Here is a 22,642-nt window from a genome sequence, read left to right on the forward strand (position 1 = left end):
CACACCTGTCCATGACTTCTAGTGCCCATCGCCGAGCTTCCAGTTTTCTGTGATTTCCAACAGCACCTGGGTAGGGCAGCTAGGGCCCTGCAGCCATTTTGCATTATTTGATCTGACTTTGTATACAGTAGAGACAGCCTCTACACAGGTCTACCCACCGTATTCCTTTTGCACACACCCATGCATTCAGTCCATCCACCTATACCAGTACTGGGCAGCACTCAAGCTCCCCACATCCTTTACTTACCCAGTTTCCACGAGGAAGTCCACCACGTATTTCTTGAGGCAATAGAGATGGGCATCAACTAGATCGGTGCGGATGTGGATCCTTGGGTGCCTGCGGAGACAGGGGAGGATACAGAGGCATGAGAGAAGTCCATGGGGTTAGGGGCTCAGTACCAAAGGCATTGCTTCATGGGCACGGCACACAGCTTCTGAAACCCCTCATGAAGGTCAATGGATTTCAAAATGGCCGACAGGAAATTGTCCTACAATGAATTTCATGCATTTCTGCCCTGTCCCCCATCAGACAATACTTTATTTTCCCCAGAATGTGAAGGGTGGAAGTGTTTCCAAAGAGAGTCCCCTTTGAGAACTCTGATCCTACCAGTCCTGATTATTCTGATGTTCTAGCTTGCTTGCATGATAATGGAATCCCAAATAAGGCCATTGGTAAGTTGAGGGAAGTCTCCCCGTTTGTGGCCTGCGATTATTTCCAGATGTAGGGCCCTTGATGCCTAAATGACTTGCATGGGGGATGAGGCAAGGACCTTTTCCAACAAACTATTTGACATGCATCCATTCCTCTCCCATAAACCCCTACATCACAACATTTCTGCTTGTTGTGCAACCTACTACCCAAGGTGGCGCCCAATTCTCTTATTGCATTAGAGCCGTGCCATCCAACCAAGAACGGGACAAAATGGAGCAACTGCATGACTATTTTGTCATAGAGGTTGAGTTTCATGTCCGGCTTTGGGGATCTTCTATGGGGCCTGCCAGCTCCCATCCAATCAGCCTGCCGCGTCCTTATGCGTCAGAACTGGTTTATGCCAGTAGTGAGCATAGGTTACTCACCAAAGATGCCAGCTGTACCCATGAGTGGCACAGCCCCCTGGAATTCTCTTACCCCAACTATACGCCATTCCTGCGCATCACATGGTTAACCGTGCGCTTTCCCAATGACCGCGTTCCCCTCCAACTCCTGACCAGTTTTCCTGCAGTCTTATTGCCAAGATGTCCAAGTGGACAACGCAATCTTTATAAAAATCGAACAAAGCCTAGCACCGCCATCAGAACACAAAGCAACGGATTTGTGGGTTTGGAGAACCACCATCATTGGGTGGTCCCTGCCCACAGAGCGGAACATAAAAATATATATAATTATACAACAAGCAGACCTAGTTCGCTTTAAACCGTCCCCACCCAGCCGGCTTGCCAAAAGCCATAAAGACTGTGTGGGTAAATAACAGTGCATTGACCGTGCCCTGAACCTTCTCGTTCAGTACACGCCCCGCCTCCGATCTGGCCTATCCCATCCATTAGCGACCCTCTGCTGCACACTGCTCGTTTATGGCTCACGGCTGTGCATTTCCAGTCACTGTTTGCATTATAGGAGCGAAATGCAATGCCAGCCTGAAGGTTGTGCTGCGATATACAATACATATAGTCTGCTTATAAATTGGAGTACTGCCTGGATACCTTATTAAGTGATTTGTTGAATAACTGCAAGACACAGCCAGTTCATGGATTTTTTTTCTTTTTCTTTTCAGAGTGCTTTAGAAGAATCCTCATGCCTTACAGTACACGTGTGAAAGTGAACATGAGTGTTTACAAAGCCGTGCCCGGGCTGAGCTGGTGTTGTCTGGGTCTTTTCCCCTGTCTCCGTCTCTCCTGCTGTCGACACCCCTTCTCTCCAGACGTCTCTTTCTTCCTCTCTAAACGTCCCTCAACCTCTATAAACTTTTCGGCCTCGTCACGCTTTCACCCTCTCTAGCCGTCAGGCTTTCTCCTGTTCTAGCCGTCTCGCTTTCTGCCACTCTAGCCGTCTCCCTCTTCTCCTCCTGCTCTAGCCGCCTCCCTTTCTCCCGCTCTAGCCATCTCTCTTTCTTCCGCACTAGCCATCTCTCTTTCTTCCGCACTAGCCGCCTCTCTTTCTCCCGCTCTAGCCGTCCGTCTCGATCGCTTTCTGCCGCCCTAGCCGTCTGTCTCTCTCACTCACTTTCTCCCACTCTAGTCGTCTCTCTCGCTAGCGGGGTCTCTCTCGCTCTCCCCCTCCCTAGTGCTCTCTCTAGCACGCTCTCCCCCTCCTTAGTGGTCTCTCTAGCACGCTCTCCCCCTAACTAGCACGCTCTCCCCCTACCTAGTGGTCTCTCTAGCACACTCTCCCCCTCCCTAGTGGTCTCTCTAGCACGCTCTCCCCCTCGCTAGTGGTCTCTAGCACGCTCTCCCCCTCCCTAGTGGTCTCTCTAGCACCCTCTCCCCCTCTCTAGTGCTCTCTCTAGCACGCTCTCCTCCTCCCTAGTGCTCTCTCTAGCACGCTCTCCCCCTCCTTAGTGGTCTCTCTAGCACGCTCTCCCCCTAACTAGCACGCTCTCCCCCTCCATAGTGGTCTCTCTAGCACGCTCTCCCCCTACCTAGTGGTCTCTCTAGCACACTCTCCCCCTCCCTAGTGGTCTCTCTAGCACGCTCTCCCCCTCGCTAGTGGTCTCTCTAGCACGCTCTCCCCCTCCCTAGTGGTCTCTCAAGCACCCGCTCTAGTGCTCTCTCTAGCACGCTCTCCTCCTCCCTAGTGCTCTCTCTAGCACACTCTCCCCCTGCCTAGTGGTCTCTCTAGTACGCTCTCCCCCTCACAAGTGGTCTCTCTAGCACCCTCTCCCCCTCTCTAGTGCTCTCTCTAGCACGCTCTCCCCCTCCCTAGTGGTCTCTCTTGTATGCTCTCCCCCTCACAAGTGGTCTCTCTAGCACGCTCTCCCCCTGCCTAGTGGTCTCTCTAGCATGCTCTCCCCCTCCCTAGTGGTCTCTTTAGCACGCTCTCCCCCTCCCTAGTGGTCTCCCTAGCACGCTCTCCCCCTCCATAGTGGGGTCTCTAGCACGCTCTCCCCCTCCATAGTGGTCTCTCTAGGATGCTCCCCCCCTTAATGGTCTCTCTAGCACGCTCTCCCCCTCCCTAGTGGTTTCTCTTGCACACTCTCCCCCTGCCTAGTGGTCTCTCTAGCACACTCTCCCCCTGCCTAGTGGTCTCTCTAGCACGCTCTCCCCCTGCCTAGTGGTCTCTCTAGCACACTCTCCCCCCTTAATGGTCTCTCTAGCACGCTCTCCCCCTCCCTAGTGGCTTCTCTTGCACCCTCTCCCCCTCCCTAGTGGTCTCTCTAGAACGCTCTCCCTCTCCCTAGTGGTCTCTCTAGAACGCTCTCCCTCTCCCTAGTGGTCTCTCTAGGATGCTCCCCCCCTTAATGGTCTCTCTAGCACGCTCTCCCCCTCCCTAGTGGTTTCTCTTGCACACTCTCCCCCTGCCTAGTGGTCTCTTTTGTACGCTCTCCCCTTCACAAGTGGTCTCTCTAGCACGCTCTCCCCCTGCCTAGTGGTCTCTCTAGCATGCTCTCCCCCTGCCTAGTGGTCTCTCTAGCATGCTCTCCCCCTCCCTAGTGGTCTCTCTAGCACGCTCTCCCCCTCCCTAGTCGTCTCTCTAGCACGCTCTCCCCCTCCCTAGTGGTTTCTCTAGCACACTCTCCCCCCTTAATGGTCTCTCTAGCACGCTCTCCCCCTCCCTAGTGGTTTCTCTTGCACCCTCTCCCCCTCCCTAGTGGTCTCTCTAGCACGCTCTCCCCCTCCCTAGTGGTCTCTCTTGCACCCTCTCCCCCTCCCTAGTGGTCTCTCTAGCACGCTCCCCCCTCCCTAGTGGCTTCTCTTGCACCCTCTCCCCCTCCCTAGTGGTCTCTCTAGCACGCTCTCCCCCTCCCTAGTGGTCTCTCTAGCACACTCTCCCCCCCTTAATGGTCTCTCTAGGACGCTCTCCCCCTCCCTAGTGGTTTCTCTTGCACCCTCTCCCCCTCCCTAGTGGTCTCTCTAGCACGCTCTCCCCCTCCCTAGTGGTCTCTCTAGCACACTCTCGCCCCCTTAATGGTCTCTCTAGGACGCTCTCCCCCTCCCTAGTGGTTTCTCTTGCACCCTCTCCCCCTCCCTAGTGGTCTCTCTAGCACGCTCTCCCCCTCCCTAGTGGTCTCTCTAGCACACTCTCGCCCCCTTAATGGTCTCTCTAGGACGCTCTCCCCCTCCCTAGTGGTTTCTCTTGCACCCTCTCCCCCTCCCTAGTGGTCTCTCTAGCACGCTCCCCCCTCCCTAGTGGTTTCTCTTGCACCCTCTCCCCCTGCCTAGTGGTCTCTCTAGCACACTCTCCCCCTCCCTAGTGGTCTCTCTAGCACACTCTCCCCCCCTTAATGGTCTCTCTAGCACGCTCCCCCCTCCCTAGTGGCTTCTCTTGCACCCTCTCCCCCTCCCTAGTGGTTTCTCTTGCACCCTGTCCACCTCCCTAGTGGTCTCTCTAGAACGCTCTCCCTCTCCCTAGTGGTCTCTCTAGCACACTCTCCCTCTCTCTAGCGGTCTCTCTAGCACACTCTCCCCCCCTTAATGGTCTCTCTAGCACGCTCCCCCCTCCCTAGTGGCTTCTCTTGCACCCTCTCCCCCTCCCTAGTGGTTTCTCTTGCACCCTCTCCCCCTCCCTAGTGGTCTCTCTAGAACGCTCTCCCTCTCCCTAGTGGTCTCTCTAGCACACTCTCCCTCTCTCTAGCGGTCTGCACCTCCCTGGAGCAGGAGGCCTGTTGTCAGGTGCAGGTTTGCTAGACCCAACCCAGCCGTTGCGAACTGCAATGAAACCAGAGAAATAGTACTGATCTTGAAGAGGGGTGGCTGTGTTTTTTTGTGTACACAAGAAGCTATTTAAAAAGTAAATGATTTAACACTATGTAGTGGATCTCTTTTAAACGAAACAATGTCATTTCTAATGATCACTCCCTGTGTATATTTTAGTCCCAATAAGAAGGTTACACTTGTCTGACTGAGCACACCAGTGCACACCATGCACATGCACACCAGTAACAGCACTTTGTATTCTTTCATTTTTTAAAATTTATTGTGTAATAATCGGGTTACAAAACAGAAACCGTACAAACATAAAGCATACATCTTTCACAAATTCACGTCACAAATTATAAACTAAACAGTAAGCACTAAAATAAACATTAAAATAGATATGAAAATATCCCTTAGGGGTTCAACCTTTTCTTCCCACTTTCATCATGACTTTCACCGCACTCAATTTAAAAACCACTCTACGCCAATCTTTGTGGGGTCTACATACTTATTCTCTTCATTTGTATCAAGTTTAAAAAGTGGTAAAGGGCTTTACATAACACAATGGGGGTGAATCATATAGCTGAATGCACATGCTTGCAGTCTTGCATCTGTGGGAAATCCCCCAGTGCGCCACAATCCATCACCACAGGTTTCATGGTTTCTCTTTCTTTGTTGCTATACCGACACATCTTACTATCGACTTTTTTTCCAACGTGCACAGTTGGCAATATATTTATTCGGAATCTCAGTATCGTATTCCCGAATCGCCAAGATGGGAAGCGACTTAAATAGGGTGCACATAAACCAAGTCTTAGGCACCCGCCCCCAGGTCTTCCCAGCATTTCTACATTCACGGGGAATCGCATGCGAGACACCAGTCCAAGATCCAAAGACGTTTTTGGAAAGCTGTCGTATTCATGACTGCTTGTGCACTATCAAATTCCCACCGTTCTAGTTTTTCTGCACAGTTGCTCAAGTTAAGGTTGGGCAATATGTGTCTATTTCCCATATAGGAGCAGGTTCACAAATGTACGGCGCAATAGAAGCATCTTCCAAAACACATACATACCCAAAGATACTCTAAACCCGATTCAAATCGGATTACGCGCATAGGGTTTGCGAAAATGTTTTTGAAAAAAGGTCCTCTAAATGCACGAAGGCCTCATCGACGACGGAGTGATGAATTTCCAGTCCCTAAGTAATGGCTGGTGCGATATTAGCCTAATAAAATATTAAAATAGTTAGAACAGAACACTTTCCATATCTACCATTGAGATTCTTCATTTGGGTGATTAAAGATTTCGACTTTTCATACGAGTTCTTTAACAAAATCGTCTTCCCTGGATTTGAATAATTTCTAAAACCTACATTTTTAAAAATCCTTCACACCCTCCGCCTGCTTATCAGTCGCCCTTTAGTTTTCTTACGGCCTGCTGATATTGTCAGCATCTGTCATGTATCAGCAGGCCCTGACCCAAGCAATTCTCATTGAAAGCCTTTAAAAGGTTGTGAAGACCTACCCTAGTGCAGTCCAATAATATGGTTCCATGTCATTTCATCGCGGGATGGGTTTTCAATTTTTAAAAAAAATTATTTAAAAAAAGATATTATTAAATATATATATATAATTTTTTTTTCCTAACCCCCCCCCCCCCAAAAAACAAAAAAAATGTTTGTTTTTTTGTAAAAATATTTACGGTAAAAAAACCTGCGAAAAAACATCCCGTGATGAAAGAACGTCATACGTATATGATGTCGGAGTAAGACATCCAGTGAATCTTAATTCTACTCATATTAGGTGCCACAAATACCGCCTTCGCCAGTTAATTGTCCAGAACCGATAAATGAAGCCAATAGAGAACCCTGGCGAAGGCCTCTCAAGGTGGATATTGCCCCAGAGAAATCTCCTTCATTTAGACTACCTATTAGTGTGTGCCAACGTGTATATGTGTCAACTTCGCCACTAAACGAGCTTGTGTTAAGAAGGGCGGTAGACGGAGGGGGTAGGTTGAGGGGGGTAGGGTAGGGGCAGGAGCAGAGGGGAGGGTTAGTGCGGTGGGGGGGACCTAGACACTTGAATGGGTGGTAGCTTAAACCTGTAATTTCAGCTTTTTTGAAATGTCTTGTTCTCTTTACAAATGCAAATAAGATTAAGTTAAAAAAAAACGTGTCAACATAGCTAGCAACCTGTGTGGAGGTCCCAGAGAATCCAGCTTTGCCCACAGTTTACATCGAAGGCAAGCGACGGGTGAAATGGTAGCTATGCATATTAACTGACTTCCCCCAGGAAAGATGTTGCTCACAGTCCATTAACAATCCTGCAAGGGTGTGCCCACCCGTGCTCTAAATGCCACCCGATTGACTTTCAAAATGTTGTTGCTAGCCACGCAATAGTGCATTTCATTCAAATCAAAGATGAAAAGATCCTCGGATCTACAATAAAGACGGCAATAGGTCTAGAATGGATGGAACACACCGATTGCCCTTCTTGAAAATTGGAACAACATGAGCTAAACTCCAGGCAGGTATCCGGTGTCTTCTTCCTCGAGGTGATGCAGTCAAATAGCTAATGTAAATTTGCGGCCCACATATCAGTATTGTTTTTCAGGACCCAGTTACATAAGCCATTATCAGTGTAGCTATACATAAGTGACCATTCTTCTCTTAAATCACACACTTTCACATTTGTTGATTTAGATGCCTCATATAACTTCGTGAAATTAGCTACCCAATCGACTAATTTATTTTTGTGACTTTGGTTAAACTTCCTTATCAACTTATCTCTTAAATCTCCAACTGGATGATTTCTTTGCACTCTGTTGATATAATTTCTTAGCAGTCTCTTGGAATCGTGTAGGTCCTTACTGAAATGCCAAGGCCTGGAGTACATGATAGATTTCTGGTGGAGTAGGAGGTTCTTTATGAACAACTCTATTGGTAACAACTCTAGCGAGCAGTATCCTAAGATTAGTCTCCCCTCCTCATCAAATAAACTTTCTGCAATGTGAGACCGAAGTTTAGTTTTATTTCTGTGAGGCCAGCAGAGTCTGTTCTTACCCCTGGAAACCATTACTTCTTGTCCCCTTTCTCTGCCACTTCCAACATTTAGTGTTGGAAAACTTAAATACAACCTATGGTGGTCACTCTGTGACCCAGCTTCAATACTGAAGTCACAGTGATCCAGCCAAAGGTTTTCTGAGACCACAATAAAACCTATACGCAAGGTCTGTTTTGTTTACGATGCCGATTCCATGTATCATCTCTGATGTCCCCATTATTTGAATTACCCGCAATTATGAATAGATTCCAACCCTTTAGAAAACGCGGGCACCTTTTTACCATGTATGTCTTGTTTTCGGAGGCACCTTTTTTCATTTCTATTATTGAGCATCATATCACAACCCTGATTACCATTGCAGCCCATATTAAAATCACCCGCTAGGACAATCGAACCTCGCTTACATAGTCCTAACCATACTAACAATATTTGTTCCAAATTCTCAAACAATTCCTTTTGGGCTACGTCTGGGTAACTGCAATGACTATTTATAACAAGGATAGATGCCCATTACTTTCCAGTTACACACAAGTCACAAGCATGCCATAAATCTCTGAAGTCAATAACCGCATCACTTGTGCTTGTGTGGAGCATACTGCTGTCAGGGGGCCACCTTTAGCTCTCCCCTGGACTCCCTTAACCGCTTTGTGTTGACGGATAGTATGACCATCTAATGCAAAAAGGATTCCTGCATCAAAAACAAATGATAACTGCATAATTTAGCACACATCTTTCCATTTTGAAATAGAAATTTAAACCCTGTAGAATTCCAGCTACACGTGCTAAAAACACAGCCTTTTTGGTGTGCCTTTACTCTGTGAGTACTGCAAGGGGGCAGACATGCGAGGCTGACAAGTAGCAATTTTATTAAATAAAAAGGATGTGATTAAAGTCTCACTCTCCCTAACATAACAAGGGTTTCCCTGCCTATCAAACTAAGACTAAAAGAAAATACTCTAATTTCCAAAAGGTATCTGTCCCTCACAGAAACATGCAACAAAATTACATAGCTATCGTATGGCTGTTCAAATTCAACAAAATAACACTAATATGCAAACATAAACTTTGCAAACAGATATCCGTGTAACCAGGGTCGGATCCCCTTCCACAGGAATAATGCAGGATTTTCCAAACCAAAAGTTCCAATCAAGAAAGTTCTTTTCAATAGCCAATCAGCACACAACCTGCCTTGTTGACATTAGCAGGTGCACTGGCCACAGGAGTGTGAAGGGAGGACAGATGGGCTATGAGAAAGACTGATAGAGGCGGGGACCAGAGGAGTAAGGAACCTTGAATGTCAGAGGGACCCAGATCAGGACAGGCGCATCAGGCGAGACTACACAAGCCCAGCGCCTCAATTCAGGATAGAGAAGCCAACTAACCAACTCCACTAACAGTTTCCACTCTGCATACACCTCTCACATTCCAAACCAACACAACCAAAACCTACAGCACAACAAATCGCGCAAACTTCACTACACTGCAACCACAAAACAAAAAAGACACATAGACTCGCACAACAGTACACGACGACTACCGGCCGCAAACACCCCAGGCCCAGCCAACGGACCCACTGGGCTAAGGCCGCCAACAGCACATCACTGCTCTCCTGCACTTTTCCTGCTTCCTCCCACTAACTCAACCTCCCCCCCCCCTCTTTTCAGAGCCGCCAAAGCACCAGGGGACCACTCCGGTAGTGATAGTGCACGTTACAAATATCTTTTAACATTAACATTAATATTAACATACTGACAGGAGATTAGTCGGTATAGTAATAATCGCATTAGTTCAAGGATACTTGGTTTCAACACAAAGGCAACAATGGTTCATAAAATGTCGCTCGGGGCCTTCCGAGAAGGACCAGGTTGGCAGAAACACAATGTACATTGTACTGTAGGTGTTCTTTGTGCTCGACAGGGTCGAGTCGGGTTCAGGGCGCTTTGCAGCTTCTGCGACAGAGTTCAAGGTGGGAGACAGCTGCGGGTATCAGGCAGCAGGCAGTTCGGCAAGCAAAGTTGGACAGACAGCTGCAGGATGGCCTACACGGCGACTCAATAATCGTTATCTCGGAGAGCGCATGCATGAGCAGCGGATGCAGACACAATAGAGGACAGCTCCCGGCGGCCGCTGAAACATCCTATAATATCCTGACACCCCCCCCGTGAATGCTCCCCAGTTGGTGCTACCGCCAGTGCTACAGGGCACCCAGGCACCAGCCCCCGCAACCTCGACTGAAATCGGAGCCAGGGAACGGGTGTATGATGCACCGGCCCCGCTGCCCACAGAGGAGACGGAGGCCGCCTCCCAGTACACGAGACCTGCGGCGCTAGCAAATTCCCACTCACCCAAGCCACCACTGATATCCCAGAGGGCCCCGAACGGACGGCTGCTGCAAGTGCCGGACACAGCTGGAGCCGCGGGAGGAAAGGGACTGCACCTCCGTAACCGCCAGCACACAGACCTGCCCCCTCCCCCTGCCTGCACGAGAGGTGGTCACAAGCGAGGCCGTGAAGAAGACAAGACGCTGCGGCACCCAGCAACACCCCAGAGCTACATATCACCAGCGGCCCTTGAGCCCCGGAGCCCCGCAACCACCCAGCCGCCAAGCGACCTTCTGGCAGCACCTGTGCCGCGCGACGGTGGTGTGGCCCCACACACAGGACTGGAAAACTGTCCCCGGGACTACAATTAGACCTGGACCAGAGGTGTGGTGCCTCGCGGACTGCACACCCCCTTTGGAGCCCTGCCGGAACAGCCTGCACATGGATCAATAACAGTTAAACACCCGGCCCACACCGGAGGCAACACTGGGGCATACACTTCTTGAGCCCCACGCATGGGCCACAGCCTCCCCACCACTCCATACCCCCCGTGCTTCCACCGGGTGATTGGGTGAGAGGAACCGTATGAGGAGTGGGGGGATACCCTGTGCAAATACACAGTCCTGCGGACAGGAACCCACAAAACTGATGAAATATCAGCTGTGATACCCAAGAGACCATCCTGGGGAGGCAACAGTGAGTGGAACCACCCCCCCACCCTTGCGCTAAGAGACTGAGGGTCACCCCTCCCCAGGTGCACAGCGGATCCCCAGTGCCCTAGACCCAGGGCCCACAGTGGGAAGGGCAGCCCCCATGTGACGGGCCCACACACGGAGCACGCACTGGGGGCTGCTATACAGATTTGAAGATCTGACCCGGGGATCACTGTACCCCCTCCCCCAAGGGCAAGTAAGAAGCACGCCACACCATTGGGACCCCTGGTGTGACGGCACTCCTTTAGACACTGGTTCCCCGAGACTGGAGGCCCGCACTATCCAGTGGTACGCCATTGGCACCCCGTACTGCCCCATGACCGGCCTGGCAATAACTGGGCACTATTAGAATCCCTACGCGCATGGTGGATCCTCTGCACCCCAGGCCACAAACCCTGCAGTGGTTAAGGTGCCCCCACGTGCCAGACCCACGTGCAGTGAGCATAAAGAAGCAGGCTCTGGGAGGTGCTCCAAAATCAAGGCATGCAATGGGCACACCGTACCAGGGAGACCCCTGGTACGACTACGCTCCTGCAGACGCCGACCTCTGGGCTACTGGTGGCCCATCTTCTACTTGGAGACATATCGCCGACCACCCATACTACCCTATGACCTGTCCAACGAACTCTCTTGACTCGCTTGTCCTGGGAGTCTAAGGGACGGCCACCTTTGAGAAAGCCGATCTTCCACTTGCACCACAAGATATCTCCTCCGAGACTCTGACCATACCACCGCGACCACCAGTTACAAGCGGGCACACTAACAGCCATCCCTTGACGCTTGGACCCACACCCACTGTGCGTATGACACAGAGGCCGGACATACGCACAGTTCTCGACGCCGGGCCCCACAAAGTCTCACCGGGAGACTGAACCTACCCAAGGCCTCACTGAACCGACACAAGCAGCCTCCTGGGCAAAGAGAAGGCCAAGAGACAGGCCCTACAGAGCAAAAGGGACCTCTTTAATGTGGGGCCCCCACTCCGATCCGCGATGCAAACCCCGGATGGTGGTGTGCCTATGGAAGAAAGCCAGGACCCTCCAATCTCACTCACCGATGTCATGAAGGCGATTGGCGACTCAAGGACGTCTTTAGAACTGAAGATCAGAGGGCTGTCCTCTGAGGTGTTCTTCCTCCGTCAAGACCTACACAAGCTCTCATCCAGAGTTGGGGAATCTGAACAAAGGATACCGGACACGGAGGACACAGTCCGCCAACTGGAGCAACAACTAGCAGCAATATCCAAGAAAGTTGACCAGCTGGAATACCACGCGGAAGACAATGAGGGAAGGGTGCGACGCAATAATCTAAGGATCCTCGGGATCCCGGAGAAAGAGGAAGGACCCAGCGCTGAACTTTTTCTAGAAGACTGGCTGGCTCATGTTTTCGCCCCCAAAAAGCTGTCTAAATTCTTCTCCATCGAGCGGATGCATAGAGTGCCCACCGTGCGTCCCATCCTCGGAGCCCCAACAAGGACAATCGTTGCATGCCTTTTGAACTTCCGGGATCGAGACGCTATCCTTCAAATGGCCCGTACCTCAGGCACAATTACTTACAACAGATACCGCGTTGGGTTTTACCCGGACTACACTAGGGAGGTTCAGAAAGCCCGCCAGTCCTTCGACTGTCAAGAAAAAGCTCCAATCCTTGTCAATCAAATATGCCCTCTTTTTCCCTGCATTACTTAAAATCCATCATGAGAAGCATGGGAATGGCTTGAAACTCGAATCCTTAACGGGCCCGACCTCTGCTGATTGCCTCCCGGTCCATCGGGACAGAAACCTAGGCCCGGACAGTCCTCGCCCCGCTCAACCCCCACTGGGCCGGAATCCGAAACGGCCCTGCGCCCGATGAGAACACTACAGAGACTGGGTTGCAACATAATCTTCCAAGGGGTTTGACACCCAATGTGGACGCAACCAGCAACCGCCGCCTTTGGGAGGTACCCGGTGCAACGCTGATACACCCTAACCTCTGGAAGAGTTCCTAGGTAGCAATGGGGAGCGCTCCCAGAGGCAGCCGCCCTTCTGAAATACTCTTGTCGCTCCAGTTGGAACCCAAGGCTGCACTGCTGGGCATCCAAGGGGAAACGGATCACACAAAGGGAGAAAAAAGCTTTTGTGGCCGTAGAGCTGGGCCTCACTAAAAGACTTGAGGCCACCACATGGGGGGCGCCCGACGGGCTCACCATTAACAGATGGACCAATGAGATGGACAGGTGTGCGTCCATGGAAAAACACATGTACGCCGCCAGAGGCTGCCCTGGCAAATTCCTAAAAGTATGGGACAAATGGTCCGGCATTATATGACTAAGAGGGTCTTAACACCAACCCCAGACTAGTGACTGCCCCCCTCGCCCCGGCCACCGTTGGAGCCACCCTTCAGTCAGCCCACCTCTCCCCGGCGAACGGGCTCATGCCCATCCACTCTGTGGTGACCTGGCCCACTCACCACTGTCTAATATATGTGTTGGCATCCCGGCTGGCCTGCCTCCTGTCTGAATGTGTCAATCCCGTATTTGGTGGTTTGTTGGACGGCGGGTATGCCCGCCTTGTTGTTGTAAACCAATAAAAATAATCATTATCCCAGTGCTGGTCAGTGGTTCTGAAGCACGGGTCGAGGCATCTCTGGTGGTTTTAGTGATGTGGCGTAACAGGCAGTGGTTCACTCAGTTGCAGTTTGACTGGCTCGAAAATGTCCTTTAAGGCAGACTTTTGTAGATGCTTGTCGATGAACTTCTCTTAGCTTCTTCACTGGGCTTGTGTCGTCCTTTAAGGAGGACAGCCCAAAGTTGAGGAGAGTGTTACAGGCAGCTGCCTTGTCCTTGGTTCGGTTCAGAGACTCTCTGGCACTTCCCACCAAGAAGCATGGTGCAGAGCCTAGCAGGGTACCAGTTCTGGAGCTGCTGGAGGGTCCTCTGGATTCGGTATCACCCTCTGTTCCCTGGGCGATGTATAGGGGAGGGATCTTGCTTCCTTCTTGGAGGTCCTGGCCTTCCTTCACTGGCAGAAGATGTAAAGCAGACTGTACCCTTCAGCATGCATCCAATAATGAGTTCTTCCTTCTGCTTCTGGTGAAGCCTTCAGAGCTGCACAGAAGAGGTTCCCCGATAGGAAACTCACGTCCCCTGCACACTTTCTATGTCCAAAGCCTTAGGATATTTATAGGCCTAATATCTGCCTTCTAGCTTGTAGCAAGACAGTTAGGCCTAATGTGTGTTTCCGATATGTAAATAACATTTGTATATCTTAACAAACCATACAATTCATATGTCCAAAAAACATTCAATTTAACAGTTGAGGTAAAAATCGCGTTTCGAGTTTTCTTCCACTCTTCATCGGGGGCACATATTGGTTTCAACACATTTCTACAAAAAAAGTTAAAGAAATAAATTATTATGTGAGGGGAGGGCACTGCTTTTTATACTTAAAGTTTTAAATTTTGATTCAATGTTTCTTCTTATTTTTGGGGCACACCTTGAAGCCTTGGCACAAGGATGTAGAATCCGAACTAGAAGAAGAATCAGAACTAAATCTGATCCTAGGTGTGCTCATTCTCAGCTCTCCTATTGGAGTTGCATGAATTTCCCCAAAAATAAGAAGAAACATTGAATCAAAAGTTAAAACTTTAAGTATAAAAAACAGTGCCCACCCCTCACATAATATATATATTCTCTTGTGGCACACACATAGAGTGGAGGCACGCAATCGAAATGTCTTTTGAAGACATAGAATCATTAACGGATGTGAGAGCCGAAACTTTAGATTTCACAGCAGATGAGGCAGAAGCAATCCTAACAAAAATAAGAGATTCTTCATGGTCTAACAGAAAGGATAACGCCACTGATATAGCAAAGAGAATCAAACTATTAGAATACCTAATCTGCAAAGAAATAAATCGCAAATTACATGCTGTGACATTAGGACGGTATTATAAGAATTAAAGGATCCCACGTGGGTTAAGGATAAATTTAAGACCTACACTATGTAAAGAAAACAAAGAATTTGTCCGCAAATGGGAGGCAATCTTGAATAAATGCTCCCTGGACTTAATCTTATTGATGATACAAGAATTAACTAAAAACCTAACAGCTTTAAACACGTAGATAGAGGAAATTGAGAAAGAACTGAGCACAACATTAGGTAAAGAAGAGCTGGATGAGATAGTCAAGGATATTAATTTAAAGTTGGAGACATACAAAACCCGAAATAGTTGGGGAACTAGGTGAGAAAAGTTTGACGGGACACATATGATTACCTGAATGGGGAGGTCTACACGTGGATGGACAAATACACAGAACCACCACAGAGGAATCCCTACAGAAGCAGCACAGATAACTCCTCAAGTATTGACTCAGAAGATAGGGACAGTAGACGCAGAGCCCCAGAAGAAGGGACAACGGTGACAACACAAGGAGAGAATTTCCCTACAATAGCACAGGCGATAACATCGGCACAACCTTTTTTAGGACGACCAAGAAAAGACAAGGCGAGGGGAAAGGCGACACAAGGGTAGAGACAAGAGCAGCACGTCAACAAAAGAAGGCTTAGTGATAAATCTATCCTCTAGAACATTGAATCGAACAGAGATGGAAGTGCTACAAAAAGGTCTGAGTTTTGTGCCTACACACAGTACAATGTTTTTTGAGACGAAAATAGATATTTTCAAATTGGTGAGGAAACTCAAGCTCATGGTTTTCTTTGAAGAACTAGAACCCGAAGGAAGAGGTTTTACAGGAATTTAGAAATAAAAGCCACTTTATGCCACTGATTAATATCCCCTCTATTGACATTTTCCATAGACAAACTTTGAATGACCTTAAACAAATTACTTACAAACGACCTAGATACAGCAATCTGAAATGCAATGAGTTTGATATATTAAGGGGTTTATTTGGAGATGACAAGATTACCATAAGGCCAGCCGACAAAGCGGGTGCCCTAGTCATTATGAACAGTACTGATTATGACAATGAGTGCACCAGACAACTCAGTGATGCCAATACTTATGCTAGATTGGATGGGGATCCAACAATAGAGATTGTGCGACAGTTGGAGAAATTATTGGATAAAGCAGAATAACTTGAGTGGATTAACGAGAAAACTAAAGTATTCCTGATGAATAAACATCCTCGGATACAGAGTTTCTACACAATCCCGAAGGTACACAAACACCCCAAGTTACCACCTGCCAGACCCATAGTGTCTGGCATAGATAGTCTGTTACAGCCACTGGGTCAGTATATAGATTTCTTTCCCCAACCTTTAATATAGAAAACATGTACATATACTAAAGACACTACACATTTTCTGAACCGTCTGAGGGACACTGGCTACAGAGAGAATTTCGATCATGTTCACGATTGACGTTAAGAGTCTTTACACGTCGATACCTCATGATATGGGGCAAGAAGCCATTGAATGGTTCTTTGTGAATAAAGGTGAGATTAAAGCAGTAAAATAATTTATTATGGTGCTACTTGAACTTATCACAGAGAACTCTTTCAATAAGAGAATACTTTCTTACTTTCTTTCTCCAAACATCGGGGACGTCGATGGGGGCCACCATGACTCCGACTTATGCAAATTATTTTATGCATACATTTGAGAAACAATATGTTTTATCACAAGCAAAATGGAAGCGTAACATAGCACTGTGGACAAGGTATATAGATGACATATTCAGAATATGGATAGGATCACCTGATACATTACAACAGTTTTTTGTATACCTTAACACAATAGATTCAAGAATACAATTTACCTACGAAAGTTCCTCGACAGACATTCATTTTCTAGATGTGGCCATCCATGTCAAAAAAGGTAAATATGAGACAAACCTCTATCATAAAGAAACAGATCGAAACAACCTTTTACATCGACTTAGCTTCCACCAACCTAGTCTACTCAGAAATCTACCATACAGCCAAATGAGACGAAAGAAACAAATTGTGAGTGACCCGGAGATGTGTGACAGGAAATTGAGATTATGGGGAGAAAATTTGAAGCTAGAGGGTACAAACAAGAAGAGATTGCAGCAGCAAAAGAACGCTTATCATCACAGGCGATTGGAACACAAATGTAAGTTAAACTACAGAAAACAGACACCCCAATGGTTTTTGTATCATGTTACTCACTGCAAAGTAGTCGGATAAAAGCGGCCCTACTAAAAAACTGGCAGATACTGAGGAATGATACAAGAGTGGAACATTTATTCAAGGACAATCCCATTTTTGCGTACAAGAGGAGCAAAAATCTAAGAGATACATTAGTGAAAACAAGACCAACATCCCAACCTCCGATAACAGAACGGGCAACTACCTGTGTCTACACTGCAGCAACTGCAGCTTAATGATCAAGGGAGATACTATCAATCATCCCCTTAAAAGAGAGAAGATTCAATTAAGGAGCTATGCAACATGTGATACTATCAATATAATATATGCCATCAAATGCCCTTGTGGTATTTACTACGTTGGACAATCAACAAGGTCAGGGAGGATCCGATGGAATGAACATAGATCCTGTATACGCACAAACAACAAGAACTCTTAGGAAATGAAAAAACATAACATCAACCAAATCAGGATTCAGGTCCTAGAAGTAGTTAAGCCGAGAGATAAACATGAGGACCTGACCAGAAGACTTAATCAACGAGAAACCTACTGGATTGAAAGATTGGACTCGCTAAAACCAGGCGGGATTAATGAAGAGATAAACTATGTATTCTTCCTATAGTATGAATACATGTGGAGAAGAGAAACGCTGTAGACCTAAGAATGTTTCTTTTAGAGATCTATTGTTACAATTTTTACATCATGGTTTATATGTTTTACACATGAGTCTTTGAACATACTGTGGGGTGATTTTCCCGTTTGGGACTTCGGTCCAAGCGGGACCCAAGGCAGAGGCTTAAGCCCCTGTCACAACTCACCCCACAGTCAAACTGTTTCCGAATACATTAATGTTTACACATTTTGACAATGGCAATGTGTTACAGTTTAATACATAGCGTGTCATAGTGGCTGCTTAAATACTCAGTGGAAGCTGCATTCCATATCTGCACTTTAGATTTAATGTTTGCATGTAGTCTGAATGCACAGTGATGAGTCCTAAAACATAATGTACATGCATTACACTTAATTCTGTTGAAATTGATGTTACTCGTACCACACCCAACACTTGAGTATAATAGGTAGGCTGAATAGATCTATATACACGCTGTTAATACCCAACAATACATATAGGTAGTGAACACCCTTGTGGTTTCATTAGCAGAGTAACGTTTTAACACAGGTTAATACATTGCCTTAACGCGGCGATCGTAAGAAAGTGCAAGTAACTTTCCATGAACGACCTGCGCATGCGCGGGTTGCTAAGGAACAACAGGCAGACGACAAACTTGAAAACCTGCATCCGCCGGAGACACTGTTTTTTTCGCAGCGAGAAGCGCCGCGGAGGAGAGCGGTCAACGAAGGTAAACCAACAGGACTGCTTAGTGAAGGCAGGATATTAATAGACATGCGATCTAAATTAATGAATTATACATATCCGGACAATTCTGATTTTACTAACAGGTTGCCACGGGGGTTAGAGCAAATGGAGGTTTAGCGGTGTGACATGAAGCAGGACACAAACAGTGCCCTTTTGGAAAACAGGTACATAGCACACGTATTATGAGTACTGAAATAGACACTTATTGCATTGTATTGCATTTTGTTTTACCACTGAGCTCACTAATATACTAATACTAAGAAGTAATGGTGGAGTAGGGCTGAGGACGGGGTAATGTTAGGAACTTATGTGTAGCATGGAGAAAGGAGCAGCATGGTCCTACAGCAAGGATAGAGACTACGCAGTTTCTGCAGTGATGGCAATTACAAGTCCCAGTGACCTAGAGAAGCGTTTGTTTGTCCTTCCTCAGAGCTCGCAGTGAAATATGCCCTTTAATTCCAATATTTCACCAAAATGTCATCATTTCCTTTCAAGATCGACCATTCAGCTCCTGCTGGTGCTAAATAATCACCTGCAAACCCGTCTTAGAGTGACTTGTACAAATTAATTTCTGTTTTTCCAGCATTTGAAAATGAGGTCTACATACCCTAATTGAGGCTCTTGGGTGATGAAAACACAGGGGTGTTTTCTATATCTTTGACTGGGCAGAATGAAAAGACTTTATTTACACATTTGTTAATATTAATGGGTCTTGTACCATGCACTCTTGCCACTAGCGTTGTCTCTTGGCGCTCTGGCGGATCTGCAATGGAAGGAGGGTTGGGGGTATGTTAGTGGGATTGAGAGGGAGAAGAGCACATGAGTTTTGAAGTCATGTTGGCAGCTTCAGTTCGAGGAAACCGGTCACTGAGCCTAGGGGCGTTTTCGGTTGGTAGCGGTCATGTGGTTTTGGGGATATGATTGAGTATGGTATGGTTTTGTGTTGGGTGTTATGAAGTACATGCGGTTTGTGGTGCGGTAGAGGTGTGGTTGTGTTTAGTTCAGAGTTTGAGGTATTAGAGTTTTTAGTACGGTTAGTTAGGAGCAACACATTTCCTACCCCCAACATTCATCTAAGTGTGATACATTGCCTTCCCTAACCCCAACAATCCATCTATGTGTGGTACATTTCCTACCCCAACTATTCATATAACAGTGATACACTTCCTACCACCCCACAATCCATCTAAGTGTGATACATGTCCTACCCCCAGCATTCCATCTATGTGTGGTACATTTCCTACCATTAAACGCCAGACAATTCAAAAAAATGCCGTTCACGCTGCCATGAACCCCACAAAACGGGATCATGTATCAGCCCACGTAAGATTTGCACACTGGCTGCTGTGACAAACATGAGGGCAGCCTCACACCTACTCCCCTTGGATCTTCTTCTCAGGAGCCCAGGGAAAGGCAATCGCTTTTGGATCCTGAACCTTGGGTGGAGATGCGAGGGAGGATCACCTTGGTTGAGGCTCCTTGGGGATTGGGAAGGGGATGACCGCAAGTGAGACATGGTATCCCCCTTTCCCTTGTGAGAGTAAATCATATCCTCCCCTTACCTTTAGAGGCTATTGCCAATCGCGTGCTCTCACCATTATAGTACTGGGGTGAGGAAGAGGTCACTAGGAGTTATGCACACTAACATTCAGCCACACCACTCTACTACTGGGACGAGGAAAAGGCTTGGAAACCATTACCGGGGTCAGGCATGTCCCAAGAACTTAAGTAATTGGAGTCATGCAATTGAGTGAAAGGGCTCCCACCTGCAACATGGTAACAGGTCACAGGTGCATAAAAGGTGGAGTTACCGGTGGAGAAGTGGAGACCAGCAGGAGAGAAGCTCAGCCGGGTGCTGCGGGCCAGAAAGAGAAGAAATCCTGCTACGAAGGAGGCTGCAGAGGAGGGTCCAGCCTGGAGGACAAGACGCCAGCAATTGTGAAGCAGAGACTGCGACGCCGAGGACCGAGCAAGCCGTGAGAGAGTCAGCCAGCCAGATCCTCCTTGGTCGTATGCTCACAGCCGGAGCAGGTAAAAAAAAGAAAACAGTGGCGCTGCATGCCACCGGTAACAGCCACGAGTGACAGGCAGAACTACCGGCAACCCACAGCAAGACTTCCAAAGAGTGAGCGCTGCTCGCAGACACCGAGACATGTGCATAGAGCAACGAATGGAGAGAGAAGACGCCTTGAGGAGCTGCTAAGGACCGGTGAGTGAATCAGAGGGAACACTCATACCGGGGCGCTCCTGAGGATACTATAGGGCAGATGTGGATGCCGGATGAACAGAAATATCTACAATTGAAGGTGATCCCAAAGTGAGGGGGTTTGTTAAACAAGGCAAGCAAGCTACAAGCAAGCTGAACTTTAAGTGAAAGAAAGGAAATAAATCATAATTGAATACTGAACTGAAGGAAAGTTTTGATGAGCAAAAGAATGAAATGCTAGTGTGGGCTAAAAGCATGTAATGAACAATGTCATACTGAATAATGTGGAAAATCAGTAATGAACATTGTAAAACCTTGTGAAAGTAAGGTGGTGAAAGAGAAGGAGCGCCACAGAGTGAAATGTTTGGAAGAACACACTGTGGCAAAGCCAAGAGACTGGCAAAGTGAAAGTGAATTAGAGCACATGTGTAGTGACAGGGAAACCCGTGGGGCAAGAAAGCCAAGGGTTATCAGTTGCGTGACCTGTAATTGGTGAACCGTGTGGTCTGACAACTGCACCTAGACCGAGGAAACCTGTCCGAAAAGCCAAGGAGAATGCAGACACCCAAATCTTCACTGATGAAAGATTGCTAAAGTGAATGCAGAAGATAGCGATCTGTGTCAAATATTGAAGGAGTTTAAAAGGGTTTCATGTAATAATTTCCCCGCATAAATGTAGGCATGCATATAATTCGTAGAAAAATTGCAGTTTTTTGTGGAGACATTATTACATGGAACATGCGGGGGACACCCCTGGCTCCCCCTGTACCTATATATTTGGTCACCACAAACCTTTCCTGCCGACATTATGTACAGCAACCATATATATATATATATATATATATATATTCTATATATATAGATATAGATATAGATAGGGACATTATCACCAGATACCATTAAAAGTTGATCTGGAATTGGTTTCGAGTATTAAGAGACTGCAAAGGATTGTGAGTTAGCAAGCTGGGCAAGCTAACGTCTTTGGGAAAGGAAACCCAAGACCTTGTGAACCTTGTGTTGTCACCTTGGGGAAGGGAAAACCGAGGCCATCCTGGAATTGTGTTATCTTCGTGGGGAAGGGAACCACAGCCTTTGTTGACTGTTGTTTGAACTTGGGGAGGGAGAGCAGGAAAGTAAGCCAAGATCTGGAAGAAGCTCAGGACTCGATTTGAAACACTACTACTTTTGTTGTTGACACCCCTACACAGGGCTGAGCTTTAGTTGTGAGGGCAAGTACAGATGTTGGACACACATAGACTTTTAAGTTGAACTTTCTGACTCGGACTATCCTTAGTTTCTTTAGGTAGGGAAAAAACCTTAGCATAAGGCAAGTTAGGCTCTACACCATCCTGACATTTAAGTTAATTAATACATTCTGTTTGAACTTTGATGCCTTGCTTCATGATGCCTTCACACTGCCCATGCGAGAGCGGATTGATTTAAAAATTCTCACCATCACACACAGATACCTCTCCAGGTCTGCTCCATCCTACCTCTCACAGCGAATTACCAAAACTACCTCCACCAGACCTAAAAGGCCCATCCATGGTCACCCTCCAATCACATCACGCGTCAAGCGCACAAGAGCCAGGGGCTCCAGCTTCCCATCTACCGGCACCCGTCTCTGGAACGGTCTGGCACTATACCTGCATGCTGCAACATCCTACGAGCCGTTCAGGAGGCAACTGTCCTTCCCCCTTCCCTTCGACACATGCATGTATAGAGTGAGTTGCACACTCCCTGCATGCAGGACTATGTGTTCGGAATTATTTTACATTTGCTTCGCATAAACATTTCAAGTGCGGGCTTTGTAGCCAAACCTGATTGAGTAAAACTCATCAGCACAAGTAAGATAGTACATGAAAAAGTAACAGGTACAGTTAGGACCATGACAATGTGAAGTTCTGTTTTAGGACTTTGAAGTGAACAATGAACACTTTCCACTTGTACATTCTAACACCTCAGTGGGTCACTTAACTTTCTGGGCAATAAAAAAA

At 47.4% G+C, this 22,642-nt stretch overlaps 1 protein-coding gene across 1 annotated transcript in view; it reads right to left on the minus strand.

The window, feature by feature from the left end:
* Positions 1–22,642, minus strand: part of EIF2B3 (eukaryotic translation initiation factor 2B subunit gamma) — a 1,062,507-nt gene that overhangs the window by 513,140 nt on the left and 526,725 nt on the right. Inside the window, exon 6 of the mRNA XM_069642355.1 lies at positions 248–337. Coding sequence (XP_069498456.1) covers positions 248–337 — 90 coding nt within the window. The remainder of the gene's footprint in view (positions 1–247; positions 338–22,642) is intronic.

Source organism: Ambystoma mexicanum, chromosome 1q (assembly GCF_040938575.1).
Source record: "Ambystoma mexicanum isolate Mex_15411 chromosome 1q, UKY_AmexF1_1, whole genome shotgun sequence".
Classification (NCBI taxonomy): Eukaryota; Metazoa; Chordata; class Amphibia; order Caudata; family Ambystomatidae; genus Ambystoma; species Ambystoma mexicanum.